This window comes from Amblyomma mixtum, chromosome 4 (genome assembly GCF_055824585.1).
Source record: "Amblyomma mixtum isolate Tamu chromosome 4, ASM5582458v1, whole genome shotgun sequence".
NCBI lineage: Eukaryota > Metazoa > Arthropoda > Arachnida > Ixodida > Ixodidae > Amblyomma > Amblyomma mixtum.
The window spans coordinates 70,051,110-70,078,036 of record NC_143015.1 but is presented as its reverse complement, the minus strand read 5'-3'; the positions used below and the strand labels follow the sequence as shown (position 1 = coordinate 70,078,036).

The 26,927-nt window shown below is 48.9% G+C and overlaps 1 protein-coding gene across 1 annotated transcript; it reads left to right on the top strand.

The window, feature by feature from the left end:
- On the top strand, positions 1 to 26,927 carry LOC149346863 (neprilysin-2-like). Its single transcript, XM_089541437.1, has 9 exons — positions 1 to 468; positions 1,128 to 1,509; positions 9,220 to 9,427; positions 10,383 to 10,583; positions 12,170 to 12,385; positions 18,151 to 18,414; positions 21,000 to 21,131; positions 23,172 to 23,610; positions 26,532 to 26,927. Exons 1-9 carry the CDS (start codon positions 1 to 3, stop codon positions 26,925 to 26,927), a joined length of 2,706 nt encoding a protein of 901 aa, XP_089397563.1.

Genomic DNA, 26,927 nt, shown 5'->3' with positions numbered 1-26,927 from the left:
ATGACCAGCAAGACACCTCCTCTATCCTGCTGCCAGTCGACTGAGGACAAGATAGGTTCCTCGGGGTCGTCCTCCGATACGGGCCACCAGGCGGCACATCGGAGCATTCGCCAACTCTTGCCCGTTGCTAAGATCACGGTGCCGATGATGACCGTCAGAAGGGGCGGCAGCGCTCCAAGAAGCCTTCGGGATCACTCAGCGAAGGCTACGAAGAGCGCTTCACCGACAACAGCCGTGGACAGCGCCGCTTCCCTTGGTGGCCCACTCCCTCACTCGGCGGAGCTCAGGGGAAGCGAGGACACCAACAGCGAGCATGATGCCAAGCTACCGTCGAGCGCACCTCTGCCAGCCGGCGCCGTGGCTCCCGCTTGGAGCCAGTCTGCGGGTAGCACCGGGATGCACCACCAAAGGAAGTCTTCTGGAGTTACAGCTTTGGACGAGATGGTCATGGACCGCTTACACTCTCTGGTGAGTGTCTCCTTGCATGTGCTAAACACGCTCCAATGATGCGGCGTTAGAGTCAAACTTAAGAATTGTCAACGCATTACTGTTGGTGGAGCATCCGTACATAGCATTCTGGGCTCAATACATTTATGATGGGAATATGTCGGAGTTCTCTAGGTACTTTGCAGCCTCCCTCTGTCCATGAAGTAAATGGGCAAAGAAGTACTGGCGTAGACGGGAGATATGCGCGGAGGCTACTGCAGTCCTATCTCATGCTGAAAAATGGCTGTTACAGTATCGTTACTTCAACATCAACTGAAGACTGTCAGCCGTGCGTTTTTGAAGGAGAAAAGCATGTTAGCACTCGTATGAAAGATACACGCATTTATTCGGTCTTCTAAGTTTTATCTTACTTCTGTTGTCTTCTATGGCGCAAATTACGATCTTTCATTGCTGTGGTATATGAAAGTTCACAGCCCTTGACTGACTTCTCTGTCTTGCCGTTGACAAAGACTCTACGATGCAAGCTGAAAGCTCAACATCAAGTAAAGGAGCATCGCGCGCTTTTCCGTCCACCGCAGCAATGCGCGCCACCGGCGGAGCAAAACCTCAGGCATGCGGAAAAGCGCTTAGTGAACCTGCTAGTTGACTCCAGCCTTAATGGGCTCTTTGCTGGGGCGCAGGCGGAGGAAGGAGCCGACACCGGTACTCCGAAGAAGAACGACATCCTGCGCTGCGACGTCCGGTGGCAGACAGTCGCGGTGTGCTCCGCAGTCGTGGTCGTGGTGTTCGCCTTCGTGACAGCGTTCCTGGTACGTAGATGGCCCTTCGGACCACGGATGCTAGAGCGAAGTCCAGCCTGCGACACACCCGGCTGCCAGCATGTGGCCTCCGAGATCCTCAGCCGCCTCGACCGCAGCGTCGACCCGTGTGACGACATCGAGGCGCACGTGTGCGGCCCCATCAAGTGGGAGAGTGACCTGGTCGTCGACACGGCCACCCACATGATGCGCCAGTGGAAGAAGCGTGGTGCCCTGTACCTCGAATCCAAGAGGAGGCCGCAGGGTGCGTCTGGCGGCCATGTTTCGCACACAGCGCTGCCGGTGGTGGCTGATAGCTTCGTTCTCGATCACTGGCTAACTCTTTTCCGACCAGGCCTGCAGACAGTCTATCGCCCGTAGTGGATGAATGTGAGCGCTAACATCAGAGTTAACGCTGCGGCGTTGTGCATGCACGTCGCGTAATTTCTTGGACGGATGAGTGGCTTAAGGGGCATTTTTCACGTAGTATAACCTTTGGCCGCCAGTTATACATTTTAAACCCGGCGTAAAACCACCCTGGTGTCGCGACCACTGGCAGCCATGGCCGCCCGCAGGATAAAAGCTTAAACTTGGGCGAGGTGGGGTTTATTCATAATGCATCAAAAGTAGAACAAGGACGGGACGATTTTGACGCATGCCGCCATTTAGGTACACCTCTGGCGTTGGCAGCACCAGCGAGTAAGGTGGTGATCTCATGCCTTTGACTCAGAGCATCCGCACAAACTGATCGAACTTTGCACAGCCACCGTTCCAATCCTTCCACACCCACCGGTGTCGATTTAAGCCAAATGGGCAAGTATTGAAATTGCATTAAGTGCGATAAATAATTGCTTCTGTAAAATGTTCTACCATATAAAGCGAGAGGCTGCTTACGTTTTACAATGCCACGAGACAACGTTGCACTATGGCGTGTTGGTCATAAAGATTCCCTGGAATTTTTATAGCTCAAAGCCTTTGCAAGCTAAACCGTCAATTTTCCAGCGCGTTTTATTGCTATAATGGAAAAAGTGTTTGTATATTCGTGCTTTTTTGTCCAATTGTTTGTAATATAGGCTAATGTTTACTTAATTTTATCGATATTCACTATTCTAGTTAGTTGCACGTATTACATTTCGCAACGAATATTCAGTCTCTTCGTAACACTTTTCAGAAGCTCGTTCGTTTTGATTTATATGTGCGACACAACATAAGCAGTCTAGCAGGCTGTTTAAAAAAATTAGCTCAATTATGAACGGCCCACTTAAGCAATCGGCGTAAGCCGGCGGCTAACCAGCGGCGGCTGTTCGGCGCTGACGCTTCCTACGTTGCCCCTCCAGCGCTGCCTTCCTCGCACGAACCTCATCCTAGACGGCAGTTCTAGAGGCGTTGTCGGCGGCACCTCTCTCGCTCCTGCTAGCCCTTCGTCGCCCGTCGTTCTTCGGTCGGGCTACGCCACCCAACGACGCCACCAGTAGAGGCGTCATGCACAACTCGGTCTTTTCGACGATGCACCGTGCGAGAAGGAGCGCGACGAGCGTCTTCTTCATTTGTTTGTATTTTAATTATGCCCTGGGAAAGCTCGACAGGTCCGGGTTCCCTCTATGTTTAATTTATGTTCTTTCGTTCTCTTTGGACGACTTGAGAATCTTGGGCGAACTCCTCCTCACCGAGGACTTCGCTCCTGAAATGCGGCCGCTCGGGGAGAGAGAGGTGCATAGAACTGATTAGACCCGCTGACTGGCAGCGTTTCCTTGGCGGCTCCGACCGCAAGGAGCGGGCGCCATCGCTGCGTTTATCTCTTTCGTCAATCTCTCTGCAGGCAACAGCCTCCCTCGGTTTCTCCTCTACTTTGTCCATTGCTTCTCCCACCGTCGCCCTTCCATTCGTTATCTTCGACTCCTGTCCGTTACGACCGGGGACCTCGGAAGGGCTTCATCCACGCGACGGCTGGAAGTGGGCTCCGTATAAAAGCTCGCGCTATAAAAATAGAAGTCGCGATCCAGAGAAAACGGCCACATTTCCCGTGGTTCGTAATTAATGAGTTGCTAACCTGCCATAACGTCTAATAATAATACGTAATGGCTTTCCTGTTGGTTGTGCATACTTAAGACTACGGCGGAGTAGACACACGTGCAAGACGAGAGAAGGACGCAAACACAGGCGCTGTTTGCGTGGTCTTTTGCGTGCTGCAACTGCGCCCTTGTCTGAAATCTAATAATGAACCATCCTCATTTAGGCCTGCTAGCCCCGTCACAACGAAAAGCACTTGATAAGAGAGACTTTCGTGGTGTCCTCCAACCTTGTGGTCCTGAGCATTGAGTCGCTTCAGTAGGTGGTGGTGGTGTTACGACTCATCTTGAGACCCGAGATGAAACGGAGGGAGATTCGACGTAGCGTCAATTTTGACGGGTCGTTTGACTTCAACTTGACCCCTCGATGACCTCACAGAAAAGGGCGACTTTCTGGGAAGTGGCCGACGAGGCTCTTCCCACACTCGGCTCGGCGAAAACGACCTCCCCTTCGAGAAGCAACCGACAACAGGAGAAGAAAGGGTGTCCCTCGTCTTGAGAAAAAAACACGGAACGAATCAGAGGAAGCCTGCGCAGCTGCGGCTGTGACGTCAACACGACACAATGCTATAGGAATGCGGACTGCGGACTTAGGAATGCGGACTCGCCAGTTCCCACGTGCGGGCTCTAAGCAGATGTCTTAGTTGGCAGTGGTGTGTGGTGGCGATCTTTTGTGCCACGATGAGTTACCGCCTAGTGAGGAGGCTCAACAGGTCTTCGACAATGGTACTGGTGCCGATCTTTTGTGTCGCGATGGAATGTCGCCTGGTGCAGGGGCGGAGTCTTGGGCTATATAACCTGCGACCAAAGTGGGCACGAACGCTCTGGACCTTCGGTAATAGGTTCATCCAGTGTGGCTCTGAACCTTGGGAATAGGTTCATCCATTGGCTCTGGGCCTTGGGTATCAGGCTCATCCAGACGCTCGACGCTATGAACTCTTAACGTTTGATTCCTTGCTCTTCTTTTTGTAAATTTTTGTAAATAAGTGTCTTAGTTCCTTGCCATTAAATCTGCTTGTTTTTGTAATCTCGAACCAACCATCTGAAGTTCAGACAGTTCCTTCATTCCGGACGAGCCCCCTTGGAGACGCCACAACTGGCCACGCTACCTCGAGCCGCAACAACTGGTGGCAGCGGTGGGATCTGCTACCTTGCGTCGCAACAACTGGTTGCCAGCGGTGGGATCCGAAGCCGTGGGATCCGAAGCCTGGGATCCGAAGCCTGGGATCCGAAGCCTGGGATCCGAGGCCTGGGATCCGAAGCCTGGGATCCGAAGCCTGGGATCCGAAGCCTGGGATCCGAAGAGACTGGTGAGATACGAAGACCCAACAACTGTGGATCAGCGATGGGAATCTGAAGCCACAAGCGACAACAACGGTCGGCCAGCGAGAGTGCAGCTGTCTTGGTCATGTTCACGTGTGTGGGTGAGTGCTTGGCTTTTCCTTTGATGTGGACCAGGGTCTAAAAGAGGGTTAACATTTAGAACTGGCAGACACCTGTGCTTAAATCCTAGAGGTTTGGTATTTTCGCATAGTTGTTTTGGAAATAGCGCAGACTCATGGCTATCATGGACCTACAGAGACTGCAGGAGCCGGACCTGTTGCTGTTGTGTGAGGAATTGGGAATTGAGACAAGGGGTTTGGCACGAAAACCCGCGATCATTCAGGCCATTACTGATTTGGGGGCAGATGATGAGGAGCTCGTTGAAGAGTGGAGTCTCATCGAACAAAAAAAGGAAGAGCAGCTCAGACAGCAGAAAGAGCGAGAAAAAGAGCAGCTCAGACAGCAGAAAGAGAGAGAGGAAGAGCAGCTCAGACAGCAGGAGGAGCGAGAAAGAGAGGAAAAGTGGCGTCAGCGCAAACGCGAGAATGAAGCAAAATTACTGAAGCTAAAGGCTGAGCTCAGTAAGTTAGATATGGAGTTGAGCAAGAGGTCGGGCGGTTGTCCCCAGCAAGTGGTACCTCTTCTCAGCAAGGAGACAGGGTTCAAGATGTCTAAGCACATGCAGCCATATGTGGTATCAAGGGATATCGGTCTGTATCTTGTAAATTTTGAACGAACCTGCGAGAACCTCGCCTACAGTCAAGAAACTTGGTCTCAAAGGTTACTGACGGTTCTGCCCTGCGAGGCAGCGGAGGTTGTCGCGCGGCTCAGCAGGGAGGACGCGGACAACTACGAGAAGGTCAAGGCTTGCCTTCTAAGAAAGTACAGACTTAGCGCCGAAGCGTTCAGGCAAAGATTTTGGGGAGCTAAGAAGTCGAGGGACGAGAGCTATCCCGATTTCTTGTACAATTTGAAAGTGAACTTGGTTGAGTGGCTAAAGAGTACGGAGTCATATAGTGACCGGGACGCTGTAGTTGAGAGAATTTTGTTGGAGCAGTTTTACAACTGCCTCCCTGAAGAGGAGAGAAATTGGCTAAGGGACCGGGACAACGTAGCGTCGGCGACGAAAGCTGCCGAACTCGTTGAGGAGTACGCTTCGCGCCGGCAGTTTAGCAACACCACTAGAGTTGATAGGCCCCGTAATTTCGGAAGGAGTGCGAATTATCGTCCCGAGAGGCACTTTGCGAGCTCTACAGTCGGGAAGAAAGAAAGGAAGGTTCCTTACGAGAAACCTCAAAAACAGGACGACAGTGAGAAGGGTGCAAAAGTGGCCAAGGCACAGAAAGAAAAAGCCGCGTTTGAGGTTAGAAGGCCGCTCACTTGTTACAGATGCAATGAGCCGGGTCACATAGCAATGAACTGCCGAAAAGAAAAGGTGGCGTTCTCGTATGTCAGTGACAGCGATGAAAACATGAAGCTGCTGAAACCTTACATGCATGACCTGGTAGTGAACGGGAAGCCATGCAAGGAAGATGAGATGGGAGAAACGCTTACTGTTAGCCCTGAGACAGATGGCGCGTTGGCAGATAAGGCAGAGGTCCCGCGCCAGAAAGAATGCAGTGAGGTTCGGTGTGAAAAAAATGACAGAGCCAGAGAGGGGACACCGCTGGTGCAGCTGGCGAGCACTAGCAGTCAAGAAGTTGAGGCGCCGGTACTAAGCGGCACAACGAGTGAACGGGAATTGCCTGACGGCAACAGTGAAGCGCCAGGCAGGAGCGCAACGCTCGCCGGAAAGTGCCGTACAGACGAGATTGTTTCTGTTGCCCGGAATGAGGAGGATGTTGCTCCGATAGTAAAGCAGCAGGAAAATGAGCTTTGCAGCTCAGACGAAACCACCGGAGTAGACGATTCGTCAGTTAATCCGTCGCCTAGCACTCAGATTAAAGCACGAGTAGCGTCGCTACCCAAGAAACATCGCGAACGCGACAACCAATTGAGAAAGGCTAGGGCAGAGATTAATGCTGATGCGAGGGCCGGCAAATTAACGCGGGACAGCACCGCTAGAACTGTTGAGGGAAAGGGAAAACCCACAGTGTCATTTTCCCGAAGGCGGATGGGCACGATGAAAGCCCAGGTGACTGCCCTTGCGGGCCGAAAGAGCGACAGACGGCGTGGTCGTTGGACACGTGACGCATGCTACGCGTTACTAGCGTTACGAAGAATAGGGCTCGACGGCCACACAAGGGGGCGCCACAGAGACCGCGTGAGTCGGAGGGGGACGCGACAAGCCGGGACAAAAGAATGGAGAAGGCGCCCTTTCTGTAGTAGGCCGCGCGGAGGCGGAAATAATCAACCCCGCAGTTTTTTTGAGGCACCTGCTTGTGGACCGGCCATCCGACCACGACCGCGCAGGGCGCGGCTGAAGAATGTCCAATTCAGGGAATAAGTGTTTGCCATTTTTTTTGGTTACATTGACTCACTGAAAAAAAAAAAAAACCGGGACAGGGATGAAGGCAAACACAGTTTCAGTTTTAGTGGTAGTGGTTTTTGTAAACTTGATGATTTTCGATCAGTTTGCTGCTTTTAAAGATGTTTGATTTTAAAGAGTACGTGCAAAAAGGGTACATTGCATGAAAATGCGGACGCGCTTAGCTGTTCTTTCTAAGCGGTCCGGAATGCTCTTTATGAACCAAAATTGCTACTATAAGTTTTTTCGTGCGTTTTTGAAAGTGAGGGTGTACAGTAGCAGGTTCGGTTTTTCTCAGCTTGGGTGGGTCCTGGGAGTTTTCAGTGTGAGCTATTCACAATGGCTATACTGACCGGATTATAGCACCCTCTTTTGGAACTGGTTTGCTCGGAGGGAAGTTTAGTGCTTGCTTGCGCATGTGGTTGGGGTTTCAGAGACGCCTCAAAGAATTTGGCCGGCGTAATAGAAGACCACGTTGCGAGCGGCAGAGGGCTTCTGGCATACTTCTGGCATGCTTCTGCAAGTCGTCTCTTCGTGCAGCAGCGATGACTGCTACTCGCCGAGACTCGTCTGGCGGGGGAGGTAGCTGTTACGACTCATCTTGAGACCCGAGATGAAACGGAGGGAGATTCGACGTAGCGTCAATTTTGACGGGTCGTTTGACTTCAACTTGACCCCTCGATGACCTCACAGAAAAGGGCGACTTTCTGGGAAGTGGCCGACGAGGCTCTTCCCACACTCGGCTCGGCGAAAACGACCTCCCCTTCGAGAAGCAACCGACAACAGGAGAAGAAAGGGTGTCCCTCGTCTTGAGAAAAAAACACGGAACGAATCAGAGGAAGCCTGCGCAGCTGCGGCTGTGACGTCAACACGACACAATGCTATAGGAATGCGGACTGCGGACTTAGGAATGCGGACTCGCCAGTTCCCACGTGCGGGCTCTAAGCAGATGTCTTAGTTGGCAGTGGTGTGTGGTGGCGATCTTTTGTGCCACGATGAGTTACCGCCTAGTGAGGAGGCTCAACAGGTCTTCGACAATGGTACTGGTGCCGATCTTTTGTGTCTCGATGGAATGTCGCCTGGTGCAGGGGCGGAGTCTTGGGCTATATAACCTGCGACCAAAGTGGGCACGAACGCTCTGGACCTTCGGTAATAGGTTCATCCAGTGTGGCTCTGAACCTTGGGAATAGGTTCATCCATTGGCTCTGGGCCTTGGGTATCAGGCTCATCCAGACGCTCGACGCTATGAACTCTTAACGTTTGATTCCTTGCTCTTCTTTTTGTAAATTTTTGTAAATAAGTGTCTTAGTTCCTTGCCATTAAATCTGCTTGTTTTTGTAATCTCGAACCAACCATCTGAAGTTCAGACAGTTCCTTCATTCCGGACGAGCCCCCTTGGAGACGCCACAACTGGCCACGCTACCTCGAGCCGCAACAACTGGTGGCAGCGGTGGGATCTGCTACCTTGCGTCGCAACAGTGGTGAAAAACTTTTATTCAAAGAGAGCTTGAGGGTTAAAAAACACTGCTGCATGGTCGGTATCCTTAGTCCGGGACACCGCACGACGAGGCCCCGTCTCGCGCCCGCTTGACCAGAGCCCTTTGGGACTCCAGCGTGGAGCAGTTGAGGAGGGCAGTCTCCCATGCCTCTCGGGTGGGGGTGGGGGAAGGGGGGAGGTGAGGATTCTGAGTACATGCCCACACCATGTAAAGATATCGCAGATCTCTCCACAGTGCGGGCAGCGCCCATCTGTGTTCGGATCGAAGTGTTTTGCTATGGCAGGACAGAGAAGGGTTCCTGTCTGCAGGCGCCGCAGAGTTCGCTCCTCCGCCTTACTCAGCCCCTTGGCAGGTGCCGGGTAGAGTGGCTCCGCAGAAATAATCGTGGCCGTTTTCATTCTGAGTTTTCACAAAAAGGGCGCACAGTGAGAAACCGGTCTTGTAAAAATCCTCAACGCATTGACTCGCCAAGGTATTATGAGTCAATATTTTACAGGTTCAGGCCTGGATGAAAGGATTCTTTCAGGGGACTCGTGCTTTCTTTATTAAACTTTGCGCATATTGCCTGAATTCATGAAGGTAGGCCCTTGAAAATTGATGTTGGGATCCCATCGCAGCTGCTTTCGCCCTGTACGAGGCGTGCATGCACCCGCACGAGGGTTCCGTCTCGGAGCTGAAGGCCTTCATGCGGGAACGCCGCCTGTCGTGGCCCGAGTACCACGCGATGGGCAGGCACGCGCTGTACGTGCTGCTGGACCTGCTCATCAACTGGGGTGTCCCATTCTGGTTCGAGATGAGCATGCGGCGTCTGCCCAACGAGACCAGGTGCGTTCCTCGCTCTATCCGCGCTGTCAGCACGTTTTCTGTCTTAAAGTACATGACTCGGCCATCCTTCTCTTTTCTCCAATTATTTTAGAGCATGCAACTGCACATTAATAAAAAACCAAATTACTCTTTGAGCATCCACAAGCGCAGCCTTACCGCTAAAAAGGAAAGCTTACCCGCCGTGGTGGCTCAGTGGTTATGGTGCTCGGCTGCTGACCCGAAAGACGCGGGTTCGATCCCGGCCGCGGCGGTTGAATTTCGATGGAGGCGAAATTCTAGAGACCCGAGTATTGTGCGTTGTCAGTGCGCATTAAAGAACTCCAGGTTAGCCTGAGTCGCTTTGGGACGTTATATCCCCATAAAAGCAAAAAAGAAAGGAAAGCTATACAGTTTCCGCACACACTGGACTGAGTTAAAGAAAAGCGGCAGTTAGTGAAATCCCACCTGAAATGAAGTGAAAAAGGCCATTTGCAAGGCACTGCTCCTGGAACTCAACCTATGGTCCCATTGCATAAATGAACTTATTCCATAGGAACGTGTAAAAGAAGGTGGCATAGGTTGTTAGGTGCAAAACTGGATTTTGAAATATAAAGATTCCCCCAGCTTGCCAGAGGCATTCTTTTGAAGTAGATGAAATCTGGCTGATCAGTGTAAGTCCGCATCAATTGGAACAGGTCAACCTTCTTAATGGAAGGCTTCTATTCACTAGTATAGGTTTGGTCTCACAATGTCAGCTGACGCTGCACTACACTGTCGAAGGTAGTCCAGCAACGGTCGGTGGTGCGGCCCAGAAATCTAGGCTTCTTTATCCGGAGGTCAGCCTGGGAGCACTGGGGGCTGTCAATATTAACAAGTATCCTCTGGCTGGTGGGAACACTATTTCAATTTTTGCGCAGCTCCTGTCGCACCAACCGTTAGGGCGCAATGCGCTTTTTATTCTGTATTACGCTCTCAGGTACAGCCTCTACATCAATCGCGTGAAGATGAACCAATGGCGTCGCCAGCAGCAGATCTCCGCAGACCAAGGCCGACTGTTGCAGTACGCGATGCAGTTCTACGACATCTTCGACGCCAGCCAGGCCGCCCGCGCTCGCATCCCGACGCTGCTGCGCCTAGAGAACGAGATTCACGCCATCGTCGAGTCCTCTGAAAAAGAGTTAGTTCGTATAAGCTTCACTCAAGCTCACATCGTCGCAGTAACGCGCAATCAGTTCTAGATTTCAGTGCCAGACGAATGAGGCCTCTCCTGCTGTCTTTTCTTTCCCTCAGTCATTCCCCACGCTCTGTACCTGCTTCAAACGTTGCATGAGTGGGAGCGAACAGGTAGCCAATACCTACATTCAGCCGGAAATCGCCGAAGAAAATTTGTTACCTTTTCCCCAAGATGAGCCGCTTCATGCGTTGTGTCGCAAGGCAGCTACATCATTTTCGAGCCATTCTAACAGCTCGCCACCACTCCCGACGAGTAGAGCTACATCGCTACGTGTGGGCGAACCAGCGCGCCAAAAAGGGTTCGATCTGCTCCTAAGGAGAAGAGGCGTTGATGATGTGTTCACCACGCCACGCGGAATTAGCTCTTCCAAAAAGCATTCCACTAGACAGTTTGCATTCTCTAACGTCCCATTTGCGTAAGTTGTCGCAGTCGATTCTTTACTCCGGTAGGATCGACCATGTAGCGAATAATACAGGGGTGAACCAATCCCTGCGTAGCCCGTAAAAGTTAGACGGTCTAGACGCCTGTCCTGAGGTCTCCTGGTATCCCAGTGCAGCAGTCAGAAGCCACAAGGGCGGATCTATGATAGTTTGCCAGAAAGCGGCCCGCCGTTCTCTAAGACAAAGCTTAGAGGCAGAAGCTCTGACTTGTACAATGATGTTTGTTTCAGTGGTCAGTTACAGTATGATAATATTTCTTGTGGTTAAGAAAAGGACCGATTATCTAGAAAACCTAAGCGTATAGAGTAGACCGGTGTGGAGGGAATGAAAATTAGTTACAGCGTGAAAGGATGGAGGCTGGAGCGAAATACGAAGGAAAAACGACTACATATAGAAGTGTTTTCTGTTGAACACTGTGTGCAAGAGCTATCCAGTTGTCGCTGGTATTGTAGCAGACGCACATTGGCCGACCAGTTTTACTTACTGTCCGCAGGGACATGCTGCAAGCCACTATAACCTTAAAGGCTATTTTGTGTTTTTTTCTAGCTTTGTTCGTTTTTGTCCGGCGCCAAAAGGCTTATTTATTGCCGAGAAAACAGTACATCAAAAAATTTGTGCAATCAATGTAGACTCGTCGCATCAAAGCCGAAAATAACCGAGTGCTCATCGCGCGCAAATGGGTGTCAGGGGAACTTACCCTGAGCAATTGGCACGAGAAAAAAACTTCCATTGATTCACTTCAGTTTGGTTCCGAAAACAGCCGGTAGTGGCAGCACGTGTATTTCACTTTTTGTCATCCTCTAGCTCTAAAAGTTAGTTTCCACAGAAAGTGACGTGTTTTTCCTCGAGAACGCCGTACTCCATCGTTAGAGGCTTATCTAAATTTGCCCTCAATCAGTTGATCAAATATGCGCGTTCCTTTTTATTCATGTTGTACCAGTGCCTGCCTGTGTGCCATGGTTGTTTTGTTCATTGATTGGCGCATCGGGTCAGCAATAAACCTGAAATGGCATCACTTAGCGCAGGGCCAGCCTGTTATGAAAGTGTCACTTCTGTTTATCGCAAAGCACCTCGCGCGTTGAAGGCTAGTCACTTTTACCCCCACAGGGAGAACGACGCACGCTCCACGGTTGCTCAAGTGCCGTTGAGTGTTGCCTCCCTCTTCACACCGAACATCACCACCGACATGTGGCTGGGCTTCCTCAACGAGCACCTGCGGCCCTACCAGTTCCAGGCCAGTGACTACGTCTTGATCGACGACTTCAGTTTGACGAAAACGATGAACAAACTGTTTGTGCGCTTCAGGTGAGTGGACATGTCGCTCTCGGAATGGGGAATCCGATCGCATGTTTAAATTTCTAGCGATATCGTCAGCGATCAAGTAATGAGGATTAATGGGAACTCGATTCTTATGAATGCTGAGCAGTAAGAGCACTTTGGGAATGGCGTTCTAACAGCAGCAATGATAAAAAAATTGGTCTGGTTTAGGTCTGGTTAAACCTGGTTGGTTGCGAAAGCTTAGCTTGCTTAGCTGCTTCTGATTCTCGTCGTTTTCGCAAACGTTCTTCTCGCGGTTCCTCTGTTTCCTGGGCACGTTGTTTCCGCTTGGCTTCATTCCGTTTAGCTTGCCTAATCCCAGCTTCTGAACTCGATACAGCTCGTTAAGCTGCTTCGGCTTCTTGCCGTTTCCGAATTCGTTCTTCTTCCACTTCTTGGGCACCTTGTAACCTCTTTCTTGCATTCTTCCTAGCTTGCTTGGCTGTCGCCTTAGAGTTCAACTGTTCAGAAGCAGTAGAGCAACTAGATTCAAATATGGACTCTTCGTCGGTGACTTCCATGGCGAGACTCCTCGAGGAGCGCCGCAGGACCGGCTCCTCCTTGCTGCGGTGGAGAGAGCAAGCTGACGTCACGCGTCGCCATAGCAACGGAGAGGCTGACGTCACACCATTTGTTAGGCGCGGCGGCGCCTCCTCGAGGAGCAGGGGGGTCAACGGACCACGCGACGAGCGGTTAGACCTGGTGTAGTATTGCTTTCGCAATAAAAATCTTCCATACGTGTGGGAACTATCTTGCAATGACATCATTGTTCTTCTCATGCGTACAGCGGCTCCTCCCAAGTCAAGTTTGCTAGTTATCAATTGTAAATCTGAGACAACTGTGGAATATTGTAAGGTACTCCTTCTGAACATATTGACGGGAATAGTCTAATCCTCTTATGTATTGCAATATTTTGGTTTTTAATTTAGTCCTGCGCCCACATCGAGCAGTTAAGGTTGCCATAGCAAGCCAGTGGATGCTTTTGATCATAAATGGCAGAAGACTACAAGCGTCCCGATGAGGAAACTGCGGATATACGGATCGTATAGAGCAGTCTTACGACATACGAAAAAATTGCGTTTAAACGCAACTTTTCGTTAAGGCAGTGCGGTTGTGCTGAATTTTTCTGCATGGATGACCGTGCATATAGACAAGGTACATAATAGAGAAACCAGAAGTAAACCTCTTGCAGTTAAACGAAACATTAACGCTGCATGGTGGCTCAACATCAAAACAAAAAAAATTCTTCGATGTACCTGAACTGCTGGTGTGTTTGAGATGCGGCATTACTATAGTAGTCTAATAATACTGTTTATTCGGTCGCATATCCCCCGTAAAATAACCTGTCGTTTTCCGTAATCAAACCTCAGTTGACCGCGATGAAACAGAACACCAGAGATGAAGTTCAGCCAGATAATATGGTGGCAAAGAAGTTAAAAATTACTTTCTAGACTAAAGAAGCTCTACCAGCTGCGGTAAGCTCAACTTTGTAGTTTTAAAAACGATGCATGCATACATTACGTGAAGGACCGGCATTTGACCTCCCTAGGCATGTTTGTGAGAAGTCCCTCAACATCCAAACGATAAGCTGATCAAATATTCAAGAAAAGCAATCGGAAGTCGGTTTTCTCGCTTTAAGTAAATAGCCTGATTATACTCATGACATTGCAGCTGTCCTAGAGCCGGCATATTTGTATAGAGTATGACGAGCGACATTCTAAATGCTAACCATAACTTTAGGCACGTATTCTGAAAATCCAAGCTTTGTAAATGCATTTCCGAGGAGCACATTTTTCATCTTCCTGAAAAACGCCAGGAAAAAATTCTGGAGTCTATTTCGATGGCACCGATTATTACCATGTGAAAGTCTTTCTTATGAGGAAGAAAATGCAGCCGGCCCCTCGTGTAACCGTATTGGTGCGTAGCGCAGTCATCAGGTAATATTTCAACGCGTGGCGCACATATCATGAGTCGAAAAGAATAACACACCAAGGATGCACATAATACTCAGCAACCGTATAGTATGAGACATCGTCTTGGTGCCATCCTTCACAGTGCACTGTCGATGATGTCGTTTTCGAACAGCACCCCGTCCATCGCTGACATATCGTTAACATGAATTTGGGATTGTCCCTAACTTTCGCCGCTCAGCCTTGCCGGCAATGGAGCTTCAATAGGTGAAGTCAGTATTAGTGCTCAAAGACGGTTCCCAATCTCGAAAAAAACCGTTTTTTGTATGTCTGAAGTCAGCTAGACCTCCAGAAATTAAACAAATATTGATGCGGCTTGGTTTCGAACCCGTGGCGGAGCAAACATTTGATACGCGGACCGCGGCACGAGAGCACTTTGCTATAACTGCAACCGATCATCCCAGGTGTTTATCTGCCATTTACTGTCGTCGTCTTCATCAACTTCCGTTCGTGCGTAACAGATCATAACACACCGCTGTAGCAGTGCGATCTTGAGGTGCGTTAAGCAGTCCTAAAATTTTACGCTGTGCTTCCCCTAATCTCCCCATCACCGACTTCGTCAACTTTTGCCTGAACCACAACCTTCAAACCTTAGCCTCGAAGTGACAGCTAAATGAAACGCGACATGCTAGCGCACATAGTTCGCATTTGGACAAGTAAGCTAAATCGGCTGTAATTTTTTTCATGTAAATAAATGGGTAAATAACGGTTTGGGTTGCTTAGACCTTTAGGTTCCAGGTGTTGTCCCGCACTGGTCAAAGGGAGGGGTCTCAACACCTAGCCTACCATTTATTCCGAACCGATTCGAATCTTAAACCTAGGCTGTCTATGGGAAATACCAAATTTAAACCCCTTTTGGGACAAAGAAAGAATTTTTTAAATATTACATGTCCAATCTTTCTTCCACCGGCTTCTAATAAACAAGATTGTACTTTTCAATATTCAATGCCTTTCATCTCAAAACAATTCGATAAAGTTCATTAAAATTTTGCGATTTCGCCATACGGCTCCCATTTTCACGGTGTACAGTCATCAAAAACGGGGAGAAGTCACCAAGTACTTACTAAGCAGACACATGTCACAATAACCACTACCCTCTATGTAATTTTAGGAACAGTCCTTGCAAAAGTAACCAGCCTGCGTAGCTTACATCTTAATCGTGTAGTGGAGCACTCATGTCACGCGCGAAGCTCTAAATCTCTCAGATAAGAACAACCCTTTTCCTCACTTTTTATGACCGTTTTATCTTCAGGGAGGCCGCAAGGACTCCACTAAGCAAATGAGAAGTACACCATGGAGCCTGGCTACTTTTGACAAAAAAGACTGTACGAAAGGTATCTAAGTGAAAGTTACGACCTGGCATGGCTAGTGAAGAGCGCTCACACAAAAACAATTTAGTTGTTTTTACACAGAAAATAAACAGTAATTGTCTCTCGCATATGCTTCTAGCTTTTAGAACGCCGTTTTGGCATGATGTGCAAAATTTTTGTATATCGCAAAGCAAGAACAGCTATACGTTCAATGTGATCAGCGTTCAGCAATGGCTCATTATTATATATGCCAGTCTGGGTCTACTTGACACAGGCCGGGAATGAAAACGATGCGAAATGTAAGAATTGAAGGAAAAGGGGCGCTCTTGATCACATGATTTGGGGATGCTCCGATTCCCCGGGCACCGGCATAAACATTAACAGTGGAGAAGCCTGGAAAGTTTTGCTGCGGAGTGAGGACCCCGCCATCCAGCAGCAAGTCATCCGCCAGGCGGCTGAGGCCGTGAAGCAAGAATGTAACTGCACTATAGGTAGTTCTTAGTCTGCGGAGCATACCTACCCGCGTCCCAAGCCTGCTTGCCGGGACCGGGGATCTGAGGGCTCCTTCTCAGCGGTTTCATTCATTCATTCATTCATTCATTCATTCATTCATTCATTCATTCATTCATTCATTCATTCATTCATTCACTGGTAAAGGCGCCCGTCTACCGAGGCGGAGTACCCGGGTTCGAACCCGACCGCGGCGGCTGCATTTCGATGGAGGCGGAACGCTAAAGGCGCACGTGTGCTGTGCGATGTCAGTGCACGTTAAAGGTCCCCAGGGGGTCGAAATTATTCAGGAGACCTCCACTACGGCACCTGTTTCTTTTTTTTCATTTTACACTCCCACCTTCCTCCCTTCCCTGACAGCGCTGTTCAGGTGTTCACCGAGATATGCGAGACAGATACTGCGCCTTTTCCTTCCCTCCAAAATCAATTAACCACTTCGCCGAGTTTTAGTCCAATGACAGTGCCATGGTTCGATCAACTGGTTCCATGGGGAGTTTCGTTACTGGTCATATCAAACAGCGCCGAGTGCTAGAATCAATTAGGCAGCATTTTCCTTGAGAGTAAGTGGACACAGAATCCTCAAGCAGAACGCCTATGGCAGCTCCTTCAACCCCACAAAAGTACGTCATACAACTTTTAAAGGCAGAGAAGAGGCTCGCTGACAAATTGCACTCGGGAGTATCAACCCTGCGAGCCGATTTTAAGGCGCTGTGCCTAAAGTCACAAGAGCAGAGATGACGCTGGTGAACGGGGGTGGTGGCGGTGACAACTTTTCAATGAACTAAAGGAGAGTTTGCAGGCTAAAAATTGCCCTTTACATAGGTGGAGTCCTTAGTCCGGGACCCCGCTGGACGAGGCCGCTGCTCGCGCCCATTGGACTAGAGCCCTTTGAGACTCCAGCCCCGAGCAGTTGAGCAGGGCTGCCTCCCATGCCTCTCGGGAAGGGCATGGGAGGGAGTTCGGGACAGCGGCGTTGTCCACTGACTTTATCACCACATAGAACAGACGCCGGTATTTTTTCTTTTCGAAAAAATACACAATGGTACCGAAAGCTTCACATCAGAACCCCGTTATATGTGCAGTGTACGGGTTGACCATTCGCCTATGGTGCGGCATAGACGTGTGCGTGGACGTGCGCGTAGACCTATATGGTGAAAAAGTTCTTTTGAGCACTAAAGGGCCTATGAAACGCGGATCAAAGGGTCTTGACATTGTGTAATCATGTGGAATCTAGGAAGAGGAGTGAAGTGCGGTTCAGTTACCGCTTCCAGTTCACTGACCACGTGATCATGTATTGAAAGGTATGGGCGTCCTTTCATAGTACGAGCAGTAATGGCCTGAGTCTCCCATTTCGCGTGGTCGTCGTCGCCACATCCGCATGCTCCATTCCGTATGACGACTAAGAGCAAAAAAACAAAAAAATAGACGTCGTACTGCTGTACCAACCCGCCTGTTTGGAAGCCCCACCTTGCTGTAAACCATCCGTCGAAGGCCAACCTGGATCACCGAGTACGAACCGGGGGCCAATAACAGAAGAACGCGATGCTTCGTACACTTCGCCTTATTCACGAATCCACTTAATTTATGTGCGCCTGCGGAAATTTTTACTTCTGGCTAAGTGGCTTCAGTTGTGGCTAGGTGGCCGTGGCAAAATAGTTCAGTGTTGTGTGGCAGTGGGTGTCATGCTTTGCGTCAATATTCTGTTAATCTTTTCTGGAAGCAGACAGCGCTGATACTTCATTGAACCTTAAGGTAAGATGCCGAAATATTTCTCAGAAACTCATATCAGCTGCATGGACGGTGCAATGGAGGGCTTCTTGTTGCTGTTCGTAAAGCTTTAACACCGTTGAGCTTTGAGACGAGGAGTTGCAAAACTGATGTCTCGCAAGGAGGCGCAGGCGCCTCTATCTGCGAAAACCTTGTTGGGAAGACATTCACGTGACTCCAATTGTTCTCCCTGCAGCAACGAAGACATGCTGTACACGCTTGGCTGGTGGTTCGCGCAGCAGTTCACGGTCGTCACCTCGCTGGACGGCGGCGTCGTGTCCTACGGCAGCGTGGCACTGGCCCAGGCCAACCGGCCCGTCGACTGCTACGCTTTAGCCGAGAGCCGTTTCCTGCGGCAGCTGTTCCTCGAGAGGGCGCGGGCGTCGCTTGGCGCGGTGGGAATGTTACATGTGGAAAACATTCTGGAAAACATCCGCAACACCACGATCACAATGCTTGGGTACGCGCGAACACCTGTACCTGCGTGTCGCTGCTACATCTGCTGACGTATTTTTTTTTTCATCATCATCATCATTTTATTTCGCGAAACCAATACATCAGAATTTGATTGGACCCATAGCCAGCTCGGCTGGTGAGAGGTCCAAATACAAGATATTCGCAAAAGAAATGGCAGACATTCAAACTACATGTACAAAAGGACGTGAGATACTGCAATCGCGGCATTGTAAATATGTAAACGCATTTAGTCCCACAGCTCTGGACAGACAAGAAAAATGTTCTTCAATAAGGCCGAAAAATTATGTTTGAGTTTGATGTCATCGGGAATCTATTCCATATCTGAGCACTATTATGCTGTAAAAGCCTCTGGCCGCAAGTGTTGTGACAAGGCGGTAGGTTAAATCTATTATTAGTGGCGGCTCTTGTTTGCCTCAGCGGCGATCTAAACAGTGTAAGAGGAAATGGATCATTAGTTCTCATTACAATGTTTATTATTTCAGCTATCTTTAGTTTGTATGCAAATGATACCGGTAATATTCGCAGTTCTTAAAAGACTGGTCGGCTAGGGTCGGTTGCCTTTGCGAAGGCTATGGTACGAACAGCACGTTTCTGCAAGCTCAAAATTGATTCTAAGTTCATTTTATAGGTACCGCCCCATGGTACGAACAGCACGTTTCTGCAAGCGTAAAAAATGATGCTAAGTTCATTTTATAGGTACCGCCCCATGCCTCTAGGCAGTAACATAAGTGACTGTGGACAAACGCGAAGTACAACATGCGGAAAATCGGTGTACGAAAACATTCCCTCGCCCTTAATAAAATATAACAGCCATAAGCTAATTTAGAGCAAACAATTTTAATTTGTTGCTTCTATTGCATGTCTGATTCAAAGACTACATTCACCCCTCTGTAGGTCTTTGCATGAACAACGTCTCCGTTATAACTTCTTAAGTTCCCCATAACGTTCGCGCATTATTCATTATTTGTTTTCTTTAAGGACAACTGCGTATCTGAGAGAACGCTAACAGCCCATGAGTCTTGGTGTGATTATGACATGAAACAAGTTATGTCCTTTCTTGCTGTTATGCCAAGAAAACAAGTCGCAAAAGCTTGTTTTAGTAGTGTTTGTTTTAGTAGTGTAAGCTAATATGAAGCTGTCATCACAGCTTCATATTAGCTTATATCCATATATGCAGAATTGATAATTGTCGACTTTGCATTCATAGATCCCTAGGAGTCCTCATACCACTCCTGGTGAATTGGTGCAGAGGTGAAGCGATGCGCCACTGGTCTGCAATGGCAGGTGCGGCCACCAGTGAGGCTTGAGTTGCTTGTGTTGGGTGCGAATTCAGGTTGCACTTTCCGAGTAACCTTTCGCGATTTATTGAACTTCCACCTGTCATTCTGAATTGATACGTGTATGTAAACACACACACATACACACCTGGGCAGGTTGCCCACAACCCGGTATGCAGCTGGCAGGTGAGCAGTTTTGCAAGAAAGCAGGTTTAAGACATACAAGCAGGCAGACAGACAGGAAAACAAACACAGTCACACAAGGGCTAAATGAGGGTAATGCCCACTCTAAGTACTAACGCAGTAAAACAACGTAAGCGGTCTTCAGCGTTCAGATTTCAATTCTGATGGCCACGAATGCCTTCTCAAAGCATCTTCCAGCAAATCTGAGCTAGATGATGATGCTTTGATAGCCGGGCGAGAAGTGACAATGTTTAAAAAAGTTACTGTGGGCAATTAAGGTCTTTATGTGCTGTGAAGGCGAACGCATTCTTTGACCTAAAGACCGTCACCGCAAAGGCCTGAACCATAAAGGCCTGCCTAGAAGGCCTTTACTGTAAAGGCGTTTGAACTAAAGGCCTTTACCCGGAAGCCATTTCCCTAAAGGGCTTAACCTTAAAGGCCTTTGACTTGAAGGCCACTTCCACAAAGGCTTTTAAGCAAAAGGCCTTCAGCTCAGAGATCTTTATCTTGAAAGCTTTAGTACGTAGGTAAGGTCTTGGTAGCACTTTTCGTGGTCAACTGGTCAACACCGTTGATTTTGTTGTTGAGGAGCCATATATTGCTTTCGAATTCAAATTCTATCGAATTTGTTGTCATGACCATAGCTCTGCAGAGACGGCCTCTAGACCTCTAGACAATCTCTAGTCCAACCATAGCTCTGGGTCCAGCGCAAAACCTCTCTAGGCCCACCACAAGCCCTCATATGAAGGCGACCACACATCACGACCACCAGTCAGAAGGAGGTCGATAATGTTAAGCTGCAGTGGTCTATTACCGCGATAAAGTGCCTGATACTCAGTGTTTTGCATACTTTGTGCAAATTGCCATAAAGGGGTGTCACGAAGGCTCATCTAAGCTTGCCGCATGTAACTTTCACTGTAAGGTTGCATTTCCCCTGGCAATTTTCCAAGTGTAATTAAGATAACCACCCCTTGAATGAGAGGCCAAAAAAACCAGATCGTACTTAGCGTTTGTCAATTACCGCAACTGCAACAACTGCTGTTTCCAATACTGATGGTGAAAACCCGATGAATTCTACTACGGCTACCTTTTATCGTCGCACCCGTAGGTCGCTGCCCTGGATGGATAAGGAGGCCCGCAAGGAAGCCGCTGCTATAGTTGCGGCCACCCGGTTCGAATCCTGGCAGTCCGACGTCGCGGACGCTGCCGTTGGCCAAGCCGCTAACAACATTTTTGAAAAGTAAGCCTCTAAATATGAAGAGAACGGTACAAAAAAAGATACACTCCGAACCGTTTCGCGCTCCTCGTGACAGTGAGCGACTGCTGTAAGGCATCGAGGAAATCCAGAGAGTACCGCCTGAAAGATACCATGAAAAGTGGCGCATTATGATACCTCACTCCCCGAACATGTACAATGACTGGGAGTTCTTATGTAATGCGGGAGCGCTCGCAAAACTGCACAAGCACATTTTCAAAGTTCTCGCCAGCGGAACTTGCATAAGACGCTTAGCGTAGCCCACATGACTGAGAGTATTTTGTAACACAGAACAGCGCACGATATATATATATATTTTGTGTCAGGCTGCTCACCTGCTCAGGTGTGTGTGTGTGTATGTATATATATATATATATATATATATATATATATATATATATATATATATATATATATATATATATATATATATATATATATATAAGATGCGAAATTGAGAAACGCTTCGTTTATTGGGAGTCGACGTTTCGGACAGAGCCTGTCCTTTTTCAAGACTGAGGTTACATGGTTCTTGCTTCTCTTCTTAAAGGGTCTCCATCTGTACACGTGTTCGACACCTGAGCCAAAACAAGCCGACGCTGCAGAAGGAAGAACGGCTCAGGGAAGAGAAAAAAAAGAAAAAATTAACAAAAAATACACAAACGGGACAGGGGGTGGGGAGGGTAAATGTCGTCGCCCGCCACCCACGTATGCGGTCGCGGGGAGAAAAGAAAAAAGGAAAAAAGGGGAGGGAAAAAAAAGGAAGAGCGGGAGGGGAATATGGACAGAGAACTGAGTCCTAACACAGCGGACAGCTAGCAAAGTGTATAGAGACAAACAGTGGCCGACGCACAGCATAGATTTGAGATGCACTCAAATGTTGTCCACTTAAACGAGTAAACAAGATACAATCTCTATACACTGTCTCTATACACTTTGCTAGCTGTCCGCTGCGTTAGGACTCAGTTCTCTGTCCATATTCCCCTCCCGCTCTTCCTTTTTTTTTCCTCCCCTTTTTTCCTTTTTTCTTTTCTCCCCGCGACCGCATACGTGGGTGGCGGGCGACGACATTTACCCTCCCCACCCCCTGTCCCGTTTGTGTATTTTTTGTTAATTTTTTCTTTTTTTTCTCTTCCCTGAGCCGTTCTTCCTTCTGCAGCGTCGGCTTGTTTTGGCTCAGGTGTCGAACACGTGTACAGATGGAGACCCTTTAAGAAGAGAAGCAAGAACCATGTAACCTCAGTCTTGAAAAAGGACAGGCTCTGTCCGAAACGTCGACTCCCAATAAACGAAGCGTTTCTCAACTGCGCATCTTATTTTAAACTAGCAACCAAGTACGTTTACCTTATTGTGCTATATATATATATATATATATATATATATATATATATATATATAATCGATAAAATAATTAGACTTCAAGATTTAACATTTCACTTTGACAATTAATGTATCCGCACACCACCCGAGGCCAGTCCTGGATTTTTTTCCTATTAACGTGTTTGCTGACGTCAAAAGCGTTCCCCATTGGTTTTCTATAGCAGTCTTAAATGCTTGATACTATCGATGGCAACATGCTAAAAGAAAGATTTTGTTGCACATCACAAGAATGAACCATTACCTTCAACATTTCAATAACAATATCTTACTATTTTTCGACATTCAAAATTTTTATCCGAAAATGTTGGACATGGTGGGAAAATTGTGAACGCATTCCAACGTTTGTCCCACCGCGGCGATTCAGTGGTTATGGTGCTCGGCTGCTGACCCGGAAGACACGGGTTCCATCCCGGCCGCGGCGGCTGAATTTCGATGGAGGCGAAATTCTAGAGGTCCGTGTACTGTGCGATGTCAGCGCACGTTAAAGAACCCCAGGGGGTCGAAATTTCCGGAGCCCTTCACTACGGCGTCTGTCATAGCCTGAGTCGGTTTGGGACGTTAAACCCTAACAGATCAATGAATCATATCAATGCTTGGTCATGTTGGCGCGCAATGTACACATATCACTTCCACATGCCGGAATAGAGCGGGCCACGACGACCGTGAACTCAAAAAAGCGCTACCACATACCGCTCGTCAGACGCGTTCCATGGCGCGCCAGGCACCTCATGGTTTTCCCATGGATGTCTCGCACAGAGGCAATGCGTCTGGAAAACGCGGCATCGAAAGCGCGCAGAGAGAGCAGCTCCAGCCGTCTTATCCGACGGTCATCCAGCGCTGGATCAAGTCGGCCATAGACTACAAGAGCCGGATGCCCGGCTGGCCAATCAATGACTCGCTCCAGCATCGTCACCTGTCGTACGCCCAGCTGGCCCATTACGAGTACTGGTGGAACTCGCTGTTCCTCCAGATGGGCGCATTCGCCGAGCCCCTCCTCTTCTTGGACGCTACCTCGCTGTCCGCCAACTACGCGGGTCTGGGATTCGTGGTGGCCAGACACATATCCAAGGCCTTCGACCTCAAGGTGCGGCATGTATCAAAGTTACGTCTACATCCGTCTCATGGTGGCCGGGTTTGATGGAAGTGAACCGTAAATGACCCTCGTGTGCTTTTTGTATCATCATGATCAGCCTGACTACGCCCACTGCAGGGCAAAGGCCTCTCCCATGGCTCTCCAATTAACCCTGTCGTTGGTCAGCTGCGGTCAACGTATCCCCGCAATCTCATCTGCCCACCTAACTTTCTGCCGCCCGCTGCTACGCTAGCCTTCTCTTGGAATCTACTCCGTTACCCTTAAGGACCAGCGGTTATCTTGCCTTCGCATTACATGCCCTGCCCAAGCCCATTTCTTCCTCTTGATTTCGACTAGGATGTCGTTTCGACTGTATTATAGGGCTCGAGAAATTAATCTCGAGGCCGCCACTACAGTGCCTTTTTCTTTTTTTATTTCACTCCCTCCTTCAAGCCAACGCGGTGAATCAGTGGTTATGGTGCTCGGCTGCTGACCCGAAAGACATGGATTCGGACCCGACCGCGGCGGTCGCATTTCGATGAAGGCGAAATTCTAGAGGCCCGTTTACTGTGCGATGTCAGTGCACGTCAAAGAACCCCAGGTGGTTGAACTTATCCAGAGCCCTCCACTACGCCTTCCTCCATAGCCTGAGTCTCTTTGGCACGTACGTTAAGCCTCATAAAACATAAACTCCCTCCTTCATCCCTTCCATCACGCAAAGTGTGCTTTTGTATTGTGCGATGTCAGTGCAGGTTTGAATCACTGGTCGAAATTATTCCAGAACCCTTTAATATGGGACCTCTTTCATCTTTCATCTTTCACTCCCGCCTTCTTCCCTTCCCTCAAGTCGCATTTGAGCAGTCCGTGTTGAAATGGGACAGCTGTTCAGTGTTGTCGGTAACGCGTTACAAGTAACGGCGTTACCGTTAACGCGTTACTTTTTTCGGTAACTTAGTAACGTACTGGTTACCATTTCGGAACTGTAACGGGTAACGTACTTACGTTAACATTTTTTGGTAACGTGAGGTGTCACGTTACTAGTTACTTATTATTTCAATTGTCCCCCTCCGCCTCTTTTTAAGAAAAAAAAAGGCCGAAAATGATGTCGCAAATATACAAAATCTACCGGTGTTCTCGACGACCCTTGTTGCGGCTCGCATGCATGCCAAATAACACCTGCCCTTGACGACGCACTAAACTAAAAAAAAATCACGAACACGCATTCACACACTTGTCTTCACCCCCAAACCACTCACACACACAACTCTCTAAAGAGTGGACGCATGCCGAGCCACCAATGGACCGTTTGCAGAAATCTGTAAGTCAATTTCTGCGTAAGCTTGTTTTCCAACCAAAAGGTCTCGTTCCCAGGCGACACTCTCGCATTCTTTGTGGAAGCAGTTCCCTCTTCTGAGTAAATTCAGGAATGTCGCCACTTTACTTCAAGATGGCCCCAAGAGAGCCGTCGAAAGAGTACGATGGTGCAGCACAGAAAAGGGGATTGCAGTCAACTGGCTGTAGCACCGAAGTAGAGGAAAAAAGGAAATGGGCCTTTGTTAATTCTTGTGCCGGTGGTAGTGAGCTACCTCAGAGTAAAGTTTCTAAAGATTTTCTGCTCAACAACAGTCTCGCTCCAACTTTCTCCCGTCATAGCCGTACCCCCCTTTCTCCTCTAGCCAGAACAAGGAAGAACGCACTCCCCACAGCACTGTGACGAAGGACGGCCTCCCTCCTTTTCCTGCCTAGACTCTATTGCAAGTAGAGTGCGACCATCCGGAGTTTCCATTCGCTTGAAGAATATGAGCGCGTCGTCAGGGTTTGAGACCTTTTGGTTGGAAAACAAGCCTTGCAGAGAAGACGAGTTATAGGTTACAGTTACAGCGAAGACGCACCGATTAAAATTTATGGCCATGAAGTAACGGCAAAGTAACGTGCGATATTTTTTAAGTAACGGTAACGGTAACGCGTTACCTTTTTTGTAGCTAACGTAGGGCGGTAACGCGTTCTTTTTTTCTTAGCGTAACGAGTAACGTATTCAGTTACTTTATTTCGGTAACGCCTACAACACTGCAGCTGCTGCGCCTTTCCTTCTCCTAATCATTTTCTATGGAAGATTTTTTTAGTAATTTTGCTTCAACCACACACTTCTGAAACTCATCACCGATAGCCTTGAATAGAAGTGCATGAAGATAGGGGAGTACACGGGGCAGTTAGATTTATCGCAGCCTTCATCGTCCCTAATTCTCATGCGGCAGCTGTGGTTCGCGTCGACCTTTCCGCCTTTTATTTCACCCCTGTTCCTTATACTCTCTAGTATTCGGACGTGTAAGTGACCGTGGCTATGTAGGTGCCAGTCAAGCAGCCCGAGCATTCGCCTTTTCTTCTTTCGTCCACATGCCTGAGCAATCTAGGGAGCGAGTCCCGAGCAAACAACTGATATAATAAGTGCCAGATCCCCGTATTCTTAAGGAAAATGAACGTGCAGACTCTAAATCCCGAGCATTTCTTACCCGAAATAGCTGCTCTTCCTTCCCTGCCGACAGATCTCCTTCTCACTGCTTACCACACATGCGGACATATCCAAGCATCTACGGTTGGCGAGACAAGCTCTCCTCGGTCCCACTAGGGGCTCAACAAATGCGAGGAGTGCCATCTCCGGCGTCCTTTAACCATGTCTTTCATCATTCTGGCCATGCTTCACGCCGTAAATAAAGAATGCTTTTCGGCGCAAAGTAAATGTTGAAAGCGAAATGCAGATCTCTAGAACGCGATATAGGCCTGCTAGTCTAATAGAGCTATGGAGACTTTAGAACAGCCAACGAGGAGAGGATAGCAGGCAGCCCTGTCCAGCTCTGACATCGAGCAGCAATGTGCCCTCGTCGAAAGCTCCCGCCGTAAAAGTTTTCTTTAGTAATCGTCTCTACTTATTGCAGCGGGGAGCCGTGCTGGACGTGAACCGCAAGAAGCGCAGCTGGATCTCCCGTGCAAGTCGCTCTGTTTACGAGGGCAAGGTAGCCTGCACTGGAGGCAGCGACCGGGTTTTGAGCCACATCGTGGCGCTGGAGATTGCGCTAGCCGCCGCCTTTGGCCCGGAAGTAGGGCACAAGGACGGTGCAGAACCGAAGGACCTCCGGTACTCGCTACCGCGCCAGAGCGAGACATTCACGTCAGAGATGGTCTTCTTCCTGATTTACTGCCGCGTCACATGCGGCTCGACATCCGGCTGCGGAGAGGTCCTCAAGAGGGTGGAACGCTTCGGCAAAGCCTTCGGGTGCCCCGCAAACTCGCCCATGACGTCGGTTCCCAAGTGTACCTTTTTTGAAAAGTGA

Bases quoted from the DNA above. Each gene is read 5' to 3' on its own strand.
- LOC149346863 (XM_089541437.1), top strand. From the start codon at position 1: ATGACCAGCAAGACACCTCCTCTATCCTGCTGCCAGTCGACTGAGGAC. The intron at 21,132-23,171 runs GTAAGCCTCTAA...ATGCCGGAATAG, and splicing joins GCTAACAACATTTTTGAAAA to AGCGGGCCACGACGACCGTG. The intron at 23,611-26,531 runs GTGCGGCATGTA...TACTTATTGCAG, and splicing joins CCAAGGCCTTCGACCTCAAG to CGGGGAGCCGTGCTGGACGT.